At 43.0% G+C, this 15541-nt stretch overlaps 1 protein-coding gene across 1 annotated transcript; it reads right to left on the bottom strand.

Moving 5' to 3' along the window:
• Nucleotides 1-6302: 6302 nt before the first annotated feature.
• Nucleotides 6303-8469, bottom strand: LOC136705988 (cystatin-like). Its single transcript, XM_066679852.1, has 3 exons — nt 8205-8469; nt 6680-6793; nt 6303-6588 (listed from the first exon to the last, which is right to left on the bottom strand). The coding sequence occupies exons 1-3, from the start codon at nt 8358-8360 to the stop codon at nt 6508-6510; spliced, it is 351 nt and encodes a 116-aa protein (XP_066535949.1). The 5' UTR covers nt 8361-8469; the 3' UTR covers nt 6303-6507.
• Nucleotides 8470-15541: the final 7072 nt, after the last annotated feature.

A 15541-nucleotide genomic window follows, 5' to 3' on the forward strand; every position in this document is an offset into this window, starting at 1 on the left:
CATTCTGCCCCCCAAACTTAGGTTTGTTAGCGTGACCATATAACTAACCATGAAAAACTGGAGCAGCCATAAAACATCAATGAATGAAAACCGAATGAAGATATCCATTAAACATTTCAAACTTCATGGACTTCATGCCTGTGCAGGGTCATGCTTTTCGTTTTCCTGCGACCTGGAGAGACACCAGATCTTTAACTCAGACATATTCAATAATATGTGTGTGACTAAAATATTAATAACAACTGTAATAATATAATGTAATTGTTGTGGGTTTAATGATGAAATATATTAAACGTAATCCTAGAGTTTATATTGTGTTTTTGTGTATTTTATTTTATATCCAGAGACAGAAATAATAGATTTTCCTTTTAAGATTTTTTTCTTCATGTTCTAAATCACTCATTTTTGATTTGTGTAATACCCCTAACCCTAGTGTGGCAATTTGGTGAATTACATAAATGCTACCCTAATTGGGTTGTTTACGGACAACTCCTATAACTAATGATTTCAGTTAGAACAAAATACGATCTCTTGTACATGCACTGCTTATTCATCTAGACCAAGTACCAACCATTATCAAATCTGGCTCAGTTTCCATTATGTTACAGTGTTTGGTCTTGGTCTAGTCATCTCTTTGGAAAGTGGTAAACAAAGTACTTCAGTTTTGTACGGTTTACCTGCTTTAGCAATCCACGGGTTAGCACTGTAAAATGTTTCTTGAGATTTGGATTACCTTCATTTAAACAGGATTATCGAAACTGGAATAAATTTACACATGAAAACATCATATTTTCTAGTATTCAATAATTTCTTTATTCAGAGAATTTAGTAAATTGTCGGATGTAATCACTATGCTCAATAACCTGGGCATAATCTGGCCGTGGCTGTACATGAAGCTTTAGAAAGGAATAAACTGAGGTATGTGAACCTGGTGGCTGATGTGAACATGGGTGGCAGGCACATGTAAGAGATTTAGGCACATCCCTGCAAAAAAGGGCAGCTGTGAAGGAGTTAACAGTAGATGAAAGGTCTAGTCAGTGTTTGTGTATAATTAGAGCACAGGATAGTTGGGGAAATACACTGTAAATATGGAGTGGCTGAGGTGTGTTCTAGGTACGTGGAGGATAGAGCAGGTAAGTGGGGTGCCCTGTGTTTTATTGTGTCTGCTGGTGATATATTACCTGTAACCACTGAAACTGGTTAATTTCAATGACCTCTGGTGCAGTTCTTTACTCCAGCCACAAGGTGGCTATATAGAGTAAACTTACATATATATGAAGAAGAGAGGCCATCTGCTAGACACAGCTACAAGCTACTAACAGCTCATGGTGAAACTCCCTGTATGAAGTCCTTGTTTTGGGAGTTTTTTTGCCCAGAGTAAGTAATTTTGTTGGCTAAAATTCACAAGTACAGTAGTTTGGTTACCTTTAATATTCAATGTAATGCCTTGGTACAAGTAATGTATAATAATATGTTTATGTAGAAGGACTTCTTTTTACTGGCCTACTCACCTTTGTTTTGGACCCCTCTACACAGCAGAATCTCAGTATCTCCCCCTGCACAGGAATAATTAGTCTTATTTTTGTTCTTATCTACACTTATTCCAACAAACTAATAACTGAATGAAATGGTGAGGACAATCCAATCATTTACCTATTTTGCAAAGCCTTCTACTGTGGGACATTTAAGGACTTGCTCTTCCTCTCTCTTATATATTTCTATTTGTGTATAATATGTGTGAAAATGAATGGCTTGTTTCCCTGCTTTATCACTGGATGTAAATAAACTCTTTGTGCATACCTATCAGTTATGGTGTCTCCATTTGCATATAGTCAAAGTGACCAGCTAGGACCCTTACTTCAGGCTAAATAGGAAAGGTTTGTTACCTACATAAAGATCACATGGAACTTGTGGCACAGAGCATGCATTAACAGTGCCAGTGGTACATCCTTAGTCACCAGTCAGACCTGTGTGGATTTACGGTTTAGAGTATGATGGGCTGTAAAGCTAGCCTGGGGCAGGTCTGTGACACCAGACTTCACTATTGGGCCTTCTGGAGGTATCGTAGCCTTAATTCAGCGAAACACTGACAAGGGGAGGTGCCTACCTGATGATCCCTTTGAAGAGCTAGTGATGCAGTGGTGGTGTTGGGTACACACTGAGTAACCTTAGGTGTTAGGTGTAGCAGATTGCTGATTGGAACATATACGGCCACAGCAACCTTAGTGTGTTAAGCTTTAATGGACTGGCATAAAAGATTTTATATCTTATCCTGTGTGTAATTACAGTTAATCTTTCTGGTCATTTGCTTTATTTTACTTTACCTAAATTTATAATAACTATATATCTGGGTTTTTTTTTAAAACTTCCTTTGATTTTCTTTCTTATTGTGAAACACTTTGGTTGACACTTCCTGTCTTTGAAATGTACTATAAATAAAGTTTTGTCTTGTAACCAAACTTGAAATCGAGCGTCTGTTCTGATATGAACTCGACCACAGGAATTCTCCAGTAACAACACCTGATTATACAGTGTTAAAACACTATGACTTTGTAATAATTCACACTAATGCAGCAGTAATTACACGGTGATGTCATAGATGTGTCAGTCCTGTTGTGGATAATAAACCACTTTTAACTGTTTCTGTAAATGAAAATGAATTCAGGAATAAACTGACCCTCCGTCCAGGCCCTAGTCCATCACCTGATCCAGTGAATCCAGTGATCCAGGAATATTGTATAATATTGTGTGTTGTTAAATATTGTTTGTGTTGTTTTATTGTAAGCATATTTTCTGTTATTGTAATTATTAATGTACACCGTGTGTCTGCCTATTTTTACAAATTAATCCTGGTCCACACTGTCACATATATGTCTCGTTAACGTTTATTAACACACTGTACTCTCTACATGTACACACACCCTCCCACCCTTATTTCTTATCGGGTGTATCAAAATAAAGGTCTCAACAAAGTGTATGTAATCAAAACATTACATCACCCTTTAACAAGTTAGTGCTGTAGTGTGCACATGAAATGTGAAACAACTTATGAACTTAGCAAAAGGATACTGCAACATTAGTGAACAGTGCATCAGAACATCACTAGCGAAAGTTATTTCTTTTCTTTATAAGTCGAGAATCTGCCTTGGCTTAATGACACGTCCACATCTTGTTCTGAAATGTGGCTCAGCAGGATCTGGTTTGCATTCTTGGGGGAGCTGAGATGAGCTATACCGCTGGCGTCTCTTCTCGAGGGGTTGTGTCATTCCGACTGACCTAAGGCTGGGGCAGAGTGGGTGTTGGTGTGCTGTTAGAAGGTGTCGCCTGTTCTGCCTAAGGGTCTGTCCGTCTCTGCTTTGAATATGGTAGCTGCGTGGGGCCTCTGCTGGTTGTATGACTGTAGCAAGTTGTGATCACACGAACTGGATTATTGTGCACTTATATTTACAGAGTCTTGGCTGGACATGAACACCCCCGACGCTAGCATCGCGCTAGCGGGACGGGCTATCTTCAGAGCGGATAGAACTGCAGACTCCAGTAAGAGCAAAGGAGGGGGACTCTGTATCTACATCGATAATAGATGGTGCTCCAACATCACCATTAAAGGAACTCATTGCTCTCCGGACATTGAATTTATGATGCTGCAGTGCAGACCGTTCTATTTGTGTAGAGAGTTTACATCGGTGGCCATCTTCGCCGTTTATGTACCCCCACAGGCTAATGCTAAACTAGCCATGGAAAAACTATACCTCTCCATTAGCAAACACCTAGCGGTACAACCAGACAGAATTGTCATCATAGCAGGGGACTTCAATCACGCCAACTTGAAGTCTGTCCTGCCTCACTTCCACAGATATGTAAACTTTCCCACAAGAGAGGGGAACATTCTAGATCAGGTCTACTGCAACATTCCTCATGCCTACAAAGCCAGACCCTCACCACACCTGGGTCTCTCTGATCATCTGTCCCTGTCTCTAACACCAGCATATAAACCACTCATCCGCAGACAAAAACCAGCTACAAAGACAGTCAGAGTATGGACTGAAGAATCCACCTCAGCCCTACAGAACTGCTTTGAGAACACAGACTGGGAAGTTTTTGCAGAGGGGACAGACCTGAATGGACACACAACAGTTGTACTGGACTACATCAACTTCTGTACGGACTGTGCGACCAAGACCACTACTGTGAAAGTGCTGCCCAACCAGAAACCATGGTTCAACAAAGAACTGAGGACCCTGCTCAAAACTAGGAACACTGCTTTCAGGCTCGGGGACCAGCTGGCCTACAAAAGAGCGAGGACTGACCTGAGACGGAGCATCATAAAAGCCAAGCGCAAATACCAACTGCACATCCAGGAGTACTTCAATCAGAATAACTCCAAAGGTATGTGGCAAGGAATAAAATCAGTCACTGGATACGGTGCCACATCCACAACTGCCACAGACAGAACCCACCCAGACACACTGAATCATTTCTTTGCTTGCTTCGACAATAAGAACAACAGCAACCAGGATGCCACCAGCCAGCCCAGACGTGCAGTCGAGCACACCCCCATTCAGCTTCACCCAAATCAGGTCCAATCTGCTCTGCGCAGGATAAACACTAGAAAAGCTCCTGGACCAGATGGTGTTGCTGGACGTATCCTCAAGGTCTGCACTGACCAGCTGGCAGGTGTGTTCACCACTATCTTCAACCTCTCCTTGCAACAATCTGCAGTTCCCACCTGTCTCAAATCAGCCACCATCGTCCCAGTGGCAAAGAAAAACCCAGTGTGTCCTAAATGACTACCGCCCGGTCGCCCTTACCCCCATCATCTCCAAATGCTTCGAGAAACTCATCACATCAGATCTGCCATCCCAGCTGACCTTGACCAACATCAGTTTGCTTACAGAACCAACAGGTCGACAGCGGATGCTGTGACCACAGCTCTCCACTCAGCCCTCACTCATCTTGAACAGAAAAACTCATATGTAAGGATGTTGTTCGTGGACTTTAGCTCAGCCTTTAATACAGTCATTCCACAGAACCTGGTCAAAAAACTGAGCGATCTGGGCCTAGGCAGTTCACTATGCTCATGGATACTGAACTTCCTGAGCAACAGACCCCAACATGTCAGGATGGGAGACCGCACATCCTCAACTCTCATCTTGAACACAGGCACCCCACAGGGATGTGTCCTCAGCCCCCTCCTCTACTCACTCTTCACATACGACTGCTCCCCCATTCACACCTCCAACAACATCATCAAGTTTGCTGATGACACCACCGTCGTAGGACTGATTATGAACAACGACGAGTCAGTCTACAGGGAGGAGGTCCGGCACCTGACAGCATGGTGTAAGAACAACAACCTGAAACTGAACCCAAATAAAACCAAGGAGATGGTTGTGGATTTCAGAAGATCCACCCGCACAGAGACCACAGCCCTCCTCATCAATGGAGTGGAGGTGGAGAGAGTGGAGCACTTCAAGTTCCTGGGAGTACACATCTCTGCTGACCTCACATGGGCCTTCAACACCCAACACCTAGTGCGGAAGGCACAACAGAGACTCTAATTCCTCAGGAAGCTGAAGCACTCCCACCTCCCTCAACACCTGCTGGTGAACTTTTATGAAGCCACAATTGAGAGCATCCTGACATACTGCTGCACAGTCTGGTTCGCCAGTTGCACAGTACAGGACAGGAGAGACCTACAGCAAGTGGTGAGAGGGGTGGAAAAAATCATAGGAACTCCACTACCCCCCCTCAGCGACATCTACAACAGCCGACTCCAGAAAATGGCTACCAGCATTTCAATGGACATTACACACTCTGGACACACCCCCCCCCCCCACCTTAACCAACCCATCCTGACTGACAATCATTAGAATCAACAGACAACCACCCATTCTAATGGACAAGAAATTGCACACGGTACTTTAAATTAAGCCTATATTTATATTCTGTGTTAATGCTCTGAACAATCTGCCATTTTTGCACATGTATAGATGTTTTATATTTTAACTGCTGCCTGAGAGAGGACGCTAAAACTGTATTTCACTGTTTTAACACTGTTCTGAACATTGTTTCTCAGCGACAATAAAAGCTATCCTATCTATTCTATATTTTATTCCTTGTTTTACTGAATGTTTATCATTGTTTTAGTGCATTGCTTATACACACTGTGTAAGTTCTTATTGCACACTGTGTGAGTTGTATATCTTTAGTGTTATTGTATATTGTTTCTTGTTGTTTGTTGTTGATTAATTACTGAAGGCAGAAAATAAGATGTGAGAGATAGATCTTTTCAGCGAATGCTTTAATAGAAGACTGGTCCTAGCCTCCCATTTTCAGAACTTTAGTTTAAAATTTTATAAAATATCTTTAGCAAAGTGTTAGTCAAAGCATTATAACCAACTACAGCCAATGGAAAATAATGTCTGGATTCTGAATACACTTTTAAGATAAAAACCAAAAATTGAGACTGATTCCCAGCCGGAGAGAAAGGTGTTCTGTGACAGAGCTCTACTCCAGGCAGGTGTTCTCCACAAGTTCTTTCCTCCTTAACCAGGGCTGGTACCAGACAGCGAGCCTGTACACCTTGGACTGAGGGAGGAGACAAAACACAAACTGGTCACTGACACGTTCTGAATAATGTACAAGTGAAGCCTCTCCTATGAATAGATGAAGAGCTTACTTGCGCGATATTAGGGTCTGAGTGGTCTTCACATGCCTCCATGAGCTCCTCCCCCTTTTTATAGGGCATCCTGGTCATCTCCACGGTAAAGATGTACTTTATTCCAGCAACAACCTGAGTGCAGAAATAACATTAAAATCCTGTGGAGGAGGGTGAGGAGGATGATCAGGAGTGGGAGGACAAGGAGAGAAAAGGTGGAGACCTAAGGAGAAAGTGGAGGAGGCAAAGGAGGTGCTGTTTGTCAGTAATGTGTAAGTCGATTGACCAGAAGAGGATATCACCCCCCTCCTCGTGTGAGCCTTGGTTCCTCCCAGTGTTTCCTCTTCAGCTCTGAGGGCTTTTCCTTGCCAATGTTGCCCCTGGCCTTGCTCAACTCTGTCTTTACTGTAACTCTGCGAAGCTGCTTTGTGAAAACATCAGCTGTAAAAATGCTGTACAAATAAATGTGAAGTGATTTGTTTTAAGAGGAGAAGGAAGAGTCAGGAATAAAGGAAGATGATGAGGTTATTGTACTTCTGTGAATAAACTACAGATGACATAGGCTCCATGATCAGGGAAGAGGGAGAGGAAGGGATCTGAGCAGGTTGTTTATATCAAAAACACACTTTATATCAAAAAGCTTGATTTAATATTTATTTATTGGGCATCTGTTATTTCTGTGGCAAAGAGCGTGTTCCTAATGTTTTGAGAGGAAAAGAAAATGCTGTGTCTTTTTCTCAGTGCTGTTTGTGTCTATTATATTCCAAACATGCTTTAAAAAGCTCAGGCGCCGGTCTAAAAACAGAGCGGTAAAGAGCAGAGAAGAGAAAGGAGAGTCAGGGGAGTCTAAAAAAGCTTGTGGTCACGGGGTCAGTCCGGGGCTCAGGGGGGGTGCTGTGTTGCATGTGCTGTGAATAAACCAGCTGAAACATCATCGTTTATCCAAAAAACACTTTTCCATTGCCCTTTTGCGTGTTTGCACTTTAGCTGTAGCCAAAAAAATGACACCTCGTCTAAATGTAAGCATTTTTTGTGATATTTGGTTGATTTTTACAACCAATTCACTTCCATAGACATGGACACGATATTTAATCCACAATATTTAAATCTGTACTCACATATTACCCTCAAGTAGTTATATGACAGGGCTACTCAGTCGTTTTCATGGAGAGCTGCCTTCCTGGAGATATCAGACCCAACACTAAGCTCTAATACTCCAATGCCTTCTTAAGGCCGACATTGACTGGATCTGATGTGTTTGATTAGAGCTGGAGCTAAGCTCTGCTGGGTGATAGGAGTCTCTCTTATAAAAGATGCCTATGCCCAAAAACCAGTCTGTATTTATATGGTAAAGGTTTGTGATGTTAGAAGATCATGATTTACAAAGAGAAAAAAGCATTCAGCTATGTGTACAAATGGTTTTATAAATCTTTAGAAAAATACTTTGAGTTCACACTATATTCTGGCTTTTGTGCAACTGCACCCTTCCACTCCAGAGTTTTATAAATGAGGCCCCAGGACAGGGCCTCTGTTTGATTGTCCTCACCTGTTTCTGGGCTCTGATGACCCTGGTCATGTGGCTGACCCATATGTCATTGCTGGTTTTGTTGTACTCAGCGACGGCGAACTGCAAGGCCTTCTGAACGTCAGTGTGATTCATGTCTGCATCCATCACCCCTCCAGGGATCCCAGAGCTTTCCATGGCCAAGGAGAGAGCCAGGACCACAAATAGCAGCTTCACAAATATCCCTGGCTTTTTGGATCTAAAGAACACAGTGGGAGAGAAGGAGCGCAGTGGATTCTCGAACTAGTCCACACTACGCTATTTCTGGTATCCACTGCTGTTATATAAACACAGCCCTAACCACAGGGGTGGGGCTTCATCTTAATCATTCACATGAAGTCATGGGCCAGAGGGAAAGATGATGGGAAGTTTGTGCAATCAGGATGTTTGTTGCCAATGAGTCAGCTCTAACTTGTGCAGTACAGCCAAGATGAGGAAATTCCTAAGCATGTGTGTGTGTGTGAGACAGAGAGAAAGAGAAAGAAACATCTCTGAAACAACTGTGAGGTTCACACTGATCAACAACAGGAAGTAGCAGGGATGATCTGGTTACAGTGCCCCCTGTGGTTGGGGATATATCAGGAATCTAGTAAAGGGTCAGAATGAAAGGTGCTGGTGCCCAGGGCTTACTGATTCTCTTGTCTGTTCCAATGGCAAGCTCATGGTTCTCTGAAAAAATGTTGTTTGGCTTGTGGGGAAAAGCTATTGCAGAGTCTGACTCTGTTGGACCGGACGCTGCGGTCCCTTCTTCACGACGACAGGAGAGAGGACAGTGTGTGTGGGGAGTGGGCAGGGTCCTCCACAGTGCTGGTTGCTTTGGGGATGCAGCGGGCGGAGTAAATATCTATGATGGACGGGAGAGAGGCTCCAATGATCCTCTCTGCTGTCCTCAAAATATTCTGGAGGGTCTTGCAGTCAGAGACAGCACAGCTTACAAACCAGGCCTTGATGCAGCTGCTCAGGATGATCTCCTCTTTGTATGTTGACTCGTTGCCTTTGTAGATTAGACCCAGCACAGTTGTATCATCTGCAAACTTTATAATTTCTTTCATTGATTCATTCATTGTCTGTAACCTTTATCCAGTTCAGGTCGGTGGTGGGTTCAGAGCCTGCCCGGAATCACTGGGTGCAAGGGGGGAACACACCCTGGAGGGGGAACCGTTCCTTCACAGGGCAACACACACTCACACATTCACACTTACGGACAGTTTTGAGTCTCCAGTACACCTACCAACGTGTGTTTTTGGAGCGTTGGAGGAAACCAGAGCACCCAGAGGAAACCCACGCAGACACAGGGAGAACACACCACACTCCTCACAGACAGTCACCTGGAGGAAACCCACGCAGACACAGAGAGAACACACCACACTCCTCACAGACAGTCACCTGGAGCGGGACTCGAACCCACAACCTCAAGGACCCTGGAGCTGTGACACAGAGACACCACCTGCTGCTCCACTGTGACGCCTGTACTTTATAATTTATAAAATATTATTTTATTTTGCTGCACAGTCTTGAATTTGCAGAGTGGAAAACAGAGGACTCAGAACACTACCCTGGGGGGCACTAGTGTTGAGCATGATGGTACTGGAGATAGTTTCCCAATCCAGACTGACTGGGGCCTCACAGTCTGGAAGTCCAAGATCCACTTACAGATGGAGATGTTGAGGCCCAGCAGGCTTAGCTTTCAGATGAGGTTCTGTAAAATTTAAAAACATAACTCTGACATATGTGTCTTTCTTCTCCAGGTGAGTGAGAGAGAGATGAAGGGCATGAATGACATCGTCCGTGTTGTGGTGGTGGGGGGGTCCAGTGAAGGTCAGCAGTTATTGTAGATTTTAGCGGCCAGTCGTATCAACGCAGTGAACAAGTCAGTGGCATGAGGATGTGCTCCCCCCGATCATCACCGACAGCAACCAGGACAGCGTCAGATGAAAACTTGCCCCACTCTGATACCCCCTGACAAACAAAACACAAACAAATAACAAACAATATACGAGCTACACACTGGGAGAGGCAGCAGTCAAACAGGGGAACACCAGCGTGCTCTCACCCACAGCTTTACGTCAGACAGGGAAGACTCCTGACGTTGTAAATGTCCGGAGAACATCTGTCACCCGATCTGCACATTCCCTGAGCACCCTGCTGGGGATGTTGTCTGGTCCTGCAGCTTTCTGTGGGTTGACTCTGTGCAGAGTTTTCCTCTCTTCCACTGAAGTCAGACACAACACCTTGACTTTGTGGCATTATGTGCCTCAAACTGTGCATTCAGGGCATCAGCGAGGGAGGCATCAATGTCACAGGATGGTGGAGTTGTCCTGTAGTTGGTGACTGCCTGGATGCCCTGCCACATGTGTCGTGTGTCACCTGTGTCCCTGAAATGACCCTGGATTCTCTGGCTCATGACAATCTAGTTCTCAGTGCCACCTTGTCACCTGCTCTGAAGTCTGAGTCATGGGTCCTCAGCAGCACTCGCACCTCAGCAGTCTTCCACGGCTTCTGGTTTGGGTGGGAGATGATGGTCTTGGAGACAGTAACGTCCTTAATGCACTTCCTGATGCAGCTAGTTTCGCTGAGAGTTGCAGCCTCCGTGAACAAGTCCCATGACTCCTGCGGGCCAGGTTTTCACCTGCTTCTGTATTGATTTGGAGCGTCCGAGGAGCTCACTCACACTCGCAGACAATCACATTACACCTGTTCTGCAGGATCTTCACTGGCTCTCTGTTAAATACCAGATTCAATTTAAGATTCTCCTACTTACCGATAAGGCTTTAAACAGATAGGGAGGTGCCAGATTGTTTGATTGTCTGTCTATCTAATTGTCTGTCTTTCTGATTGTTTGATCTCCTACATTCATTCATTCATTCATTTTCTGTAACCGCTTATCCAGTTCAGGGTCCTACAAATCAAATCAAATTTATTTGTTTAGCGCTTTTTACAACTGATGTTGTCACAAAGCAGCTTCACAGAATTCCAGTAAGACAAAGATTTGACATGAAGTGTAAAAATCCCCAGGTGAGCAAGCCAGGGGCAACAATGGCAAGGAAAAACTCCCTCAGCTGAGGAAGAAACCTTGGGAGGAACCCAAGGGGTGACCTATCCTCCCCTGGTCAATCTACTGGTAATAATAGTTAGGAGTCCGTGAGAACTTCAGTGTAGGGGCAGCTTCAAGGCACTTGTTGGTTGCTGGAGTGTGGACAGCTGGTCTGAAGCATGGAGGAGGAGCTCGACAGTCATCCATGGACAGGTGGGCGGCCATTTACTCTGAAAAAGGTAGAGGGATGGAGTTAGTTGTGATCTGTTTGGCTGAATGTAAAGCAGGAAATGTGAACATTTCCAGAGTGTGGCTAATGACTCCAGCAGATCTGACTATGACAGCTTTAACTAAAAGGAGAGGAACCAGAAGGACACACAGACACGGGAGCTTCCTGAAACACTGGCATCCCTCCGCTCCACCGTCAACAAACCTGAGTGATCACATGAAGTGGCAGATGACACCAGAGTCTCAGTTTACTATAACTCCCTGTGTCCATGGACTCCCTGGATCTGCCGCCTTTATCTATGGGGGAGCATTAACTACCAAAAGATAAACTAATGAGTTTTTAGCCTAGATTTGAAGATTGTGACTGAGTCCCGAACATTTTCTGGAATATCATTCCAGAGTTGGGGGGCTTTATAAGAAAAAGCTCTTCCCACAACTGAGGCCTTCTGAATTCTTGGAACTATTAAAATCCAGTATTCTGTAATCTGAGTAAATGTGGAGGCTCATAATAAGAAATAGTATCTTGAAGGTATTCAGGAGCGAGCCCATGTAGAGCTTTATGTGTGTGGTGGAAAATTATGAATAAAAAGAATAAATAGAAATAAGAAAGCTGAGTCTCTGAGTCGGCATCAAATAAAAGAGCAATTTATTAATGAGAGAGGACGCTGCGCGCAACACTGTTTTCCTCTCTACTGACCGTTTCTTGATTAGCGTCACTTATACCTGGAAAGCCCTTTGAAGTTCACCATCTGTTCGCTATTTTACATTTCAATCACCTTTCAATGTATCCTGTCCCCATAACTCCAAGTCTCCCACCATTTGTTTTCCACTCTCTCCTGTATTTCTAACACTTTTCCAGACGTGCCCTGTGCATCCCCCTCTACCCCTTTGGTCTCAGTTGTCTCCTCTCTGTGGTCTGGAGACAAAGGGAGTTGATTGAATGGAAGGTTTTGATATGCTGTTATTTGAAACACACACACACACAAGTCTGCTGTCTCACACAGAGAATTAGGAATAAAATTTCAGTCTACACAAGCATGTATGACTGATATGTTCAAATTCTCTAGTTTTAGTGAGGACCCTGGCTGCAGAAGTTTGAACTAGTTGAAGTTTTCTTAAATTTCTGCTGGTGCATCCTGACAGTAGTGTGTTACAGTAGTCAAGCCTTGAAGTAATAAAGGCATGTACTAATGTTTCCTCGTCCTGCAGGGATAAGGCATTTCTAATCTTAGTGATGTTGCGAAGATGTAAAAAGCTGCCCTAGTGATAACTGCCTATACGTTGATCAAATGATAAATCCGGGTCAATGATATTTTTTGCTTCTGAACCAGGTTTAACTGGAAAGTCAGCAAGATTTAAAATTAAATCTGATAATTAATTTCTTGCCACCTTTGGACCCAGAAGCAGGACCTCTGTTTTGTTGCTGTTTAGAAGGAGGAAGTTATGCAACATCCAGCCTTTCACGTCTTTTACACAGTCCTCTATTTTCCTTAATCTGTGTTTGCCGTCAGTCTTGGCTGAAATATACACTTGCGTATCATCTGCGTAACAGTGAAAGTTAATGTCGTGGTTTCTTATAACTGTGCCTAGCGGTAACATATAATGTAAATAATAATGGTCCTAAAATAGAGCCTTGTGGAACTTGAAATCTTACTTTAGAATGATTTGAATTTAAATTGCTTACTTTTACGAATTGATAACGTTCTGTTAAGTAAGATTTGAACCATAATAGGGCTTTCCCTGTAATTCCATGTTTTCTAACCTTTCTAGGAGAGTATTGTGGTCTATTGTATCGAAAGCTGCGCTGAGGTCAAGAAGCACCAACAGGGATACATGGCCTTGATCAGATGCAAGAAGAAGATCATTTGTTATCTTGACTAGAGCTGTCTCTGTACTATGATGTGGCCTGATGTGGTATATTTTTCATATATATGATTCTTATGTAGATATGAACTAAGTTGTTGGGCCACTGCTTTTCTAAGATCTTGGATAGAAATGGCAGATTAGAAATAGGCCTGTAATTAGACAGTGTACTAGCATCAAGATTTGGTTTCTTGATCATAGTTTTAATCACTGCTAGTTTAAAAGCTTTGGGTACATGGCCCAGACTAAGGGATGACTTTACTATAGTTAAAATAGGATTGATAATAGCTGGTATTACTCCTAATTCTGTGGGAATTGCATCAAGTGTGCAAGTTGTACAGTTTGCGGAGGTAATAATCTTCTCTAGTTCTAATTGTGGGAGTGGGTAAAAGGTTTCAAGTCTTTCTTTTACAGTTACATTATGTTTTATATCATTCACATCGGGTGGCAGCCAGGATGGATTTAATACTGTGGCTTGAGTTTGTTGTCTGATATTCTCAATTTTTGTATTAAAAAAGTCACAATTAAGTATTAAAAAAGTCCATAAAATCTTTACTGGTGAGAGTTGCTGGAATTAGTTGTTCAGAACCTGCTTGATTTTTTGTAGTTCTGGAAAACACACTAAACAGTACTCTCGGATTATTTTTATTATTGGAGATCAGCGAGGCCAGATATGCTGAGCCTGCTTTGTGTGAAGGCATTTCTATACTCTATAAGGCTGTCCTTCCAGGCAGAATGGAACACTTCCAGCTTGGGTAATCGCCATTTCCACTCTAGTTTCCGTGATGTTTGTTTTAAGGTACGTGTTTTATCATTGTATCAGGGGGCAAGCTTTTTCTGTCTTATACTTTTTCTTTTAAGTGGTGCCACATTTTCTAAAGTCGATCAACAGGCATTTTCTAAGTAGTCAGTTGGTACATCTAGCTCCATTGGGTCTGATGGAGTGGGAACTGGTGTTATTTCTGGGAGGTTTTCTATAAACTGTAGGGTGGTAGATAGTTTTATTATACGATTTGTAGAATAGCGAGGGGACTTACATATATTAACTAAGACGTAGCTCATAGGAAATTAGGTAATGGTCGGAGATTGCTAAGGATTGCGGTAAGATATTAATTTAGTCCATTTTAAGACCTAGTGTCAAAACTAAGTCTAAAGTGTGACTGCAGGACTACAAACTCCTCACTCTCAGGTCTTCCACTGCTGAGTTGTTACATGTCCTGTTGTACAGACTCTGTAGCTCTAGTGATGGAGCTTTCTCCTCGACTGTGGAACTCCATCCCAACTGTGGTTAAACAGTCTCCCTCTTTTTCCATATGGTGGTGGTGCCTCTCCGCCATCGCCCTCTGCTGGTGGCAGGCAGCACAGGCTGATCCCTAACAGTGTGTAATTACAATAAATCTTTATAAATTAATTAATTATATAAATTCAATATAATTTTAAAAATAATGCAACAATACAATAAAACACAAGCTTATAAAAGTGTTCCCAGCAATTTATCAACATCCAATTGGCCTAATTCATTGTCCAAAAACAATCAAATGGGTCCAGTAACTTCAGAGTTTCTGCACATCCTCATGCAACATGATTTTGGTGAAGAAATACATAGCTTGTTCTTTGAGTAAAATATAAAAATAAGATAAATACAAATTAATAGACATATAGAACTGAATATAAGACTAAATATGAAATATAAAATATATAAAATAGCAAATAAAAATATAAAATGAAATTAAATAGAATATAAAATAATAAAAATCCATCCATTCATTATCCACCGCTTATCCGGGTCCGGGTCACGGGGGAAGCAGTCAGAGCAAAGAAACCCAGACCTCCCTCTCCCCAGCCACTGCCTCCAGCTCCTCTGGGGGTATCCGTCCAGGAGGCATCCAAACCAGATGCCCGAACCACCTCAACTGGCTCCTCTCAACATGGAGGAGCAGCGGCTCCACTTCGAGTCTCTCCCGGATGTCAGAGCTCCTAACCCTGTCTCTAAGGGAGAGTCCAGACACCCTGTGGAGAAAACTCATTTCAGCCGCTTGTACCCGCGATCTCGTTCTTTCGGTCACTACCCGAAGCTCGTGACCATAGGTGAGGGTTGGGACGTAGATTGAACGGTAAATCAAGAGCTTTGCTTTTCTGCTCAGCTCTCTCTTCACCACAACGGACCGGTACAGAGCCCGCATTACTGCTGACG

Source organism: Hoplias malabaricus, chromosome 8 (assembly GCF_029633855.1).
Source record: "Hoplias malabaricus isolate fHopMal1 chromosome 8, fHopMal1.hap1, whole genome shotgun sequence".
Taxonomy (NCBI): domain Eukaryota; kingdom Metazoa; phylum Chordata; class Actinopteri; order Characiformes; family Erythrinidae; genus Hoplias; species Hoplias malabaricus.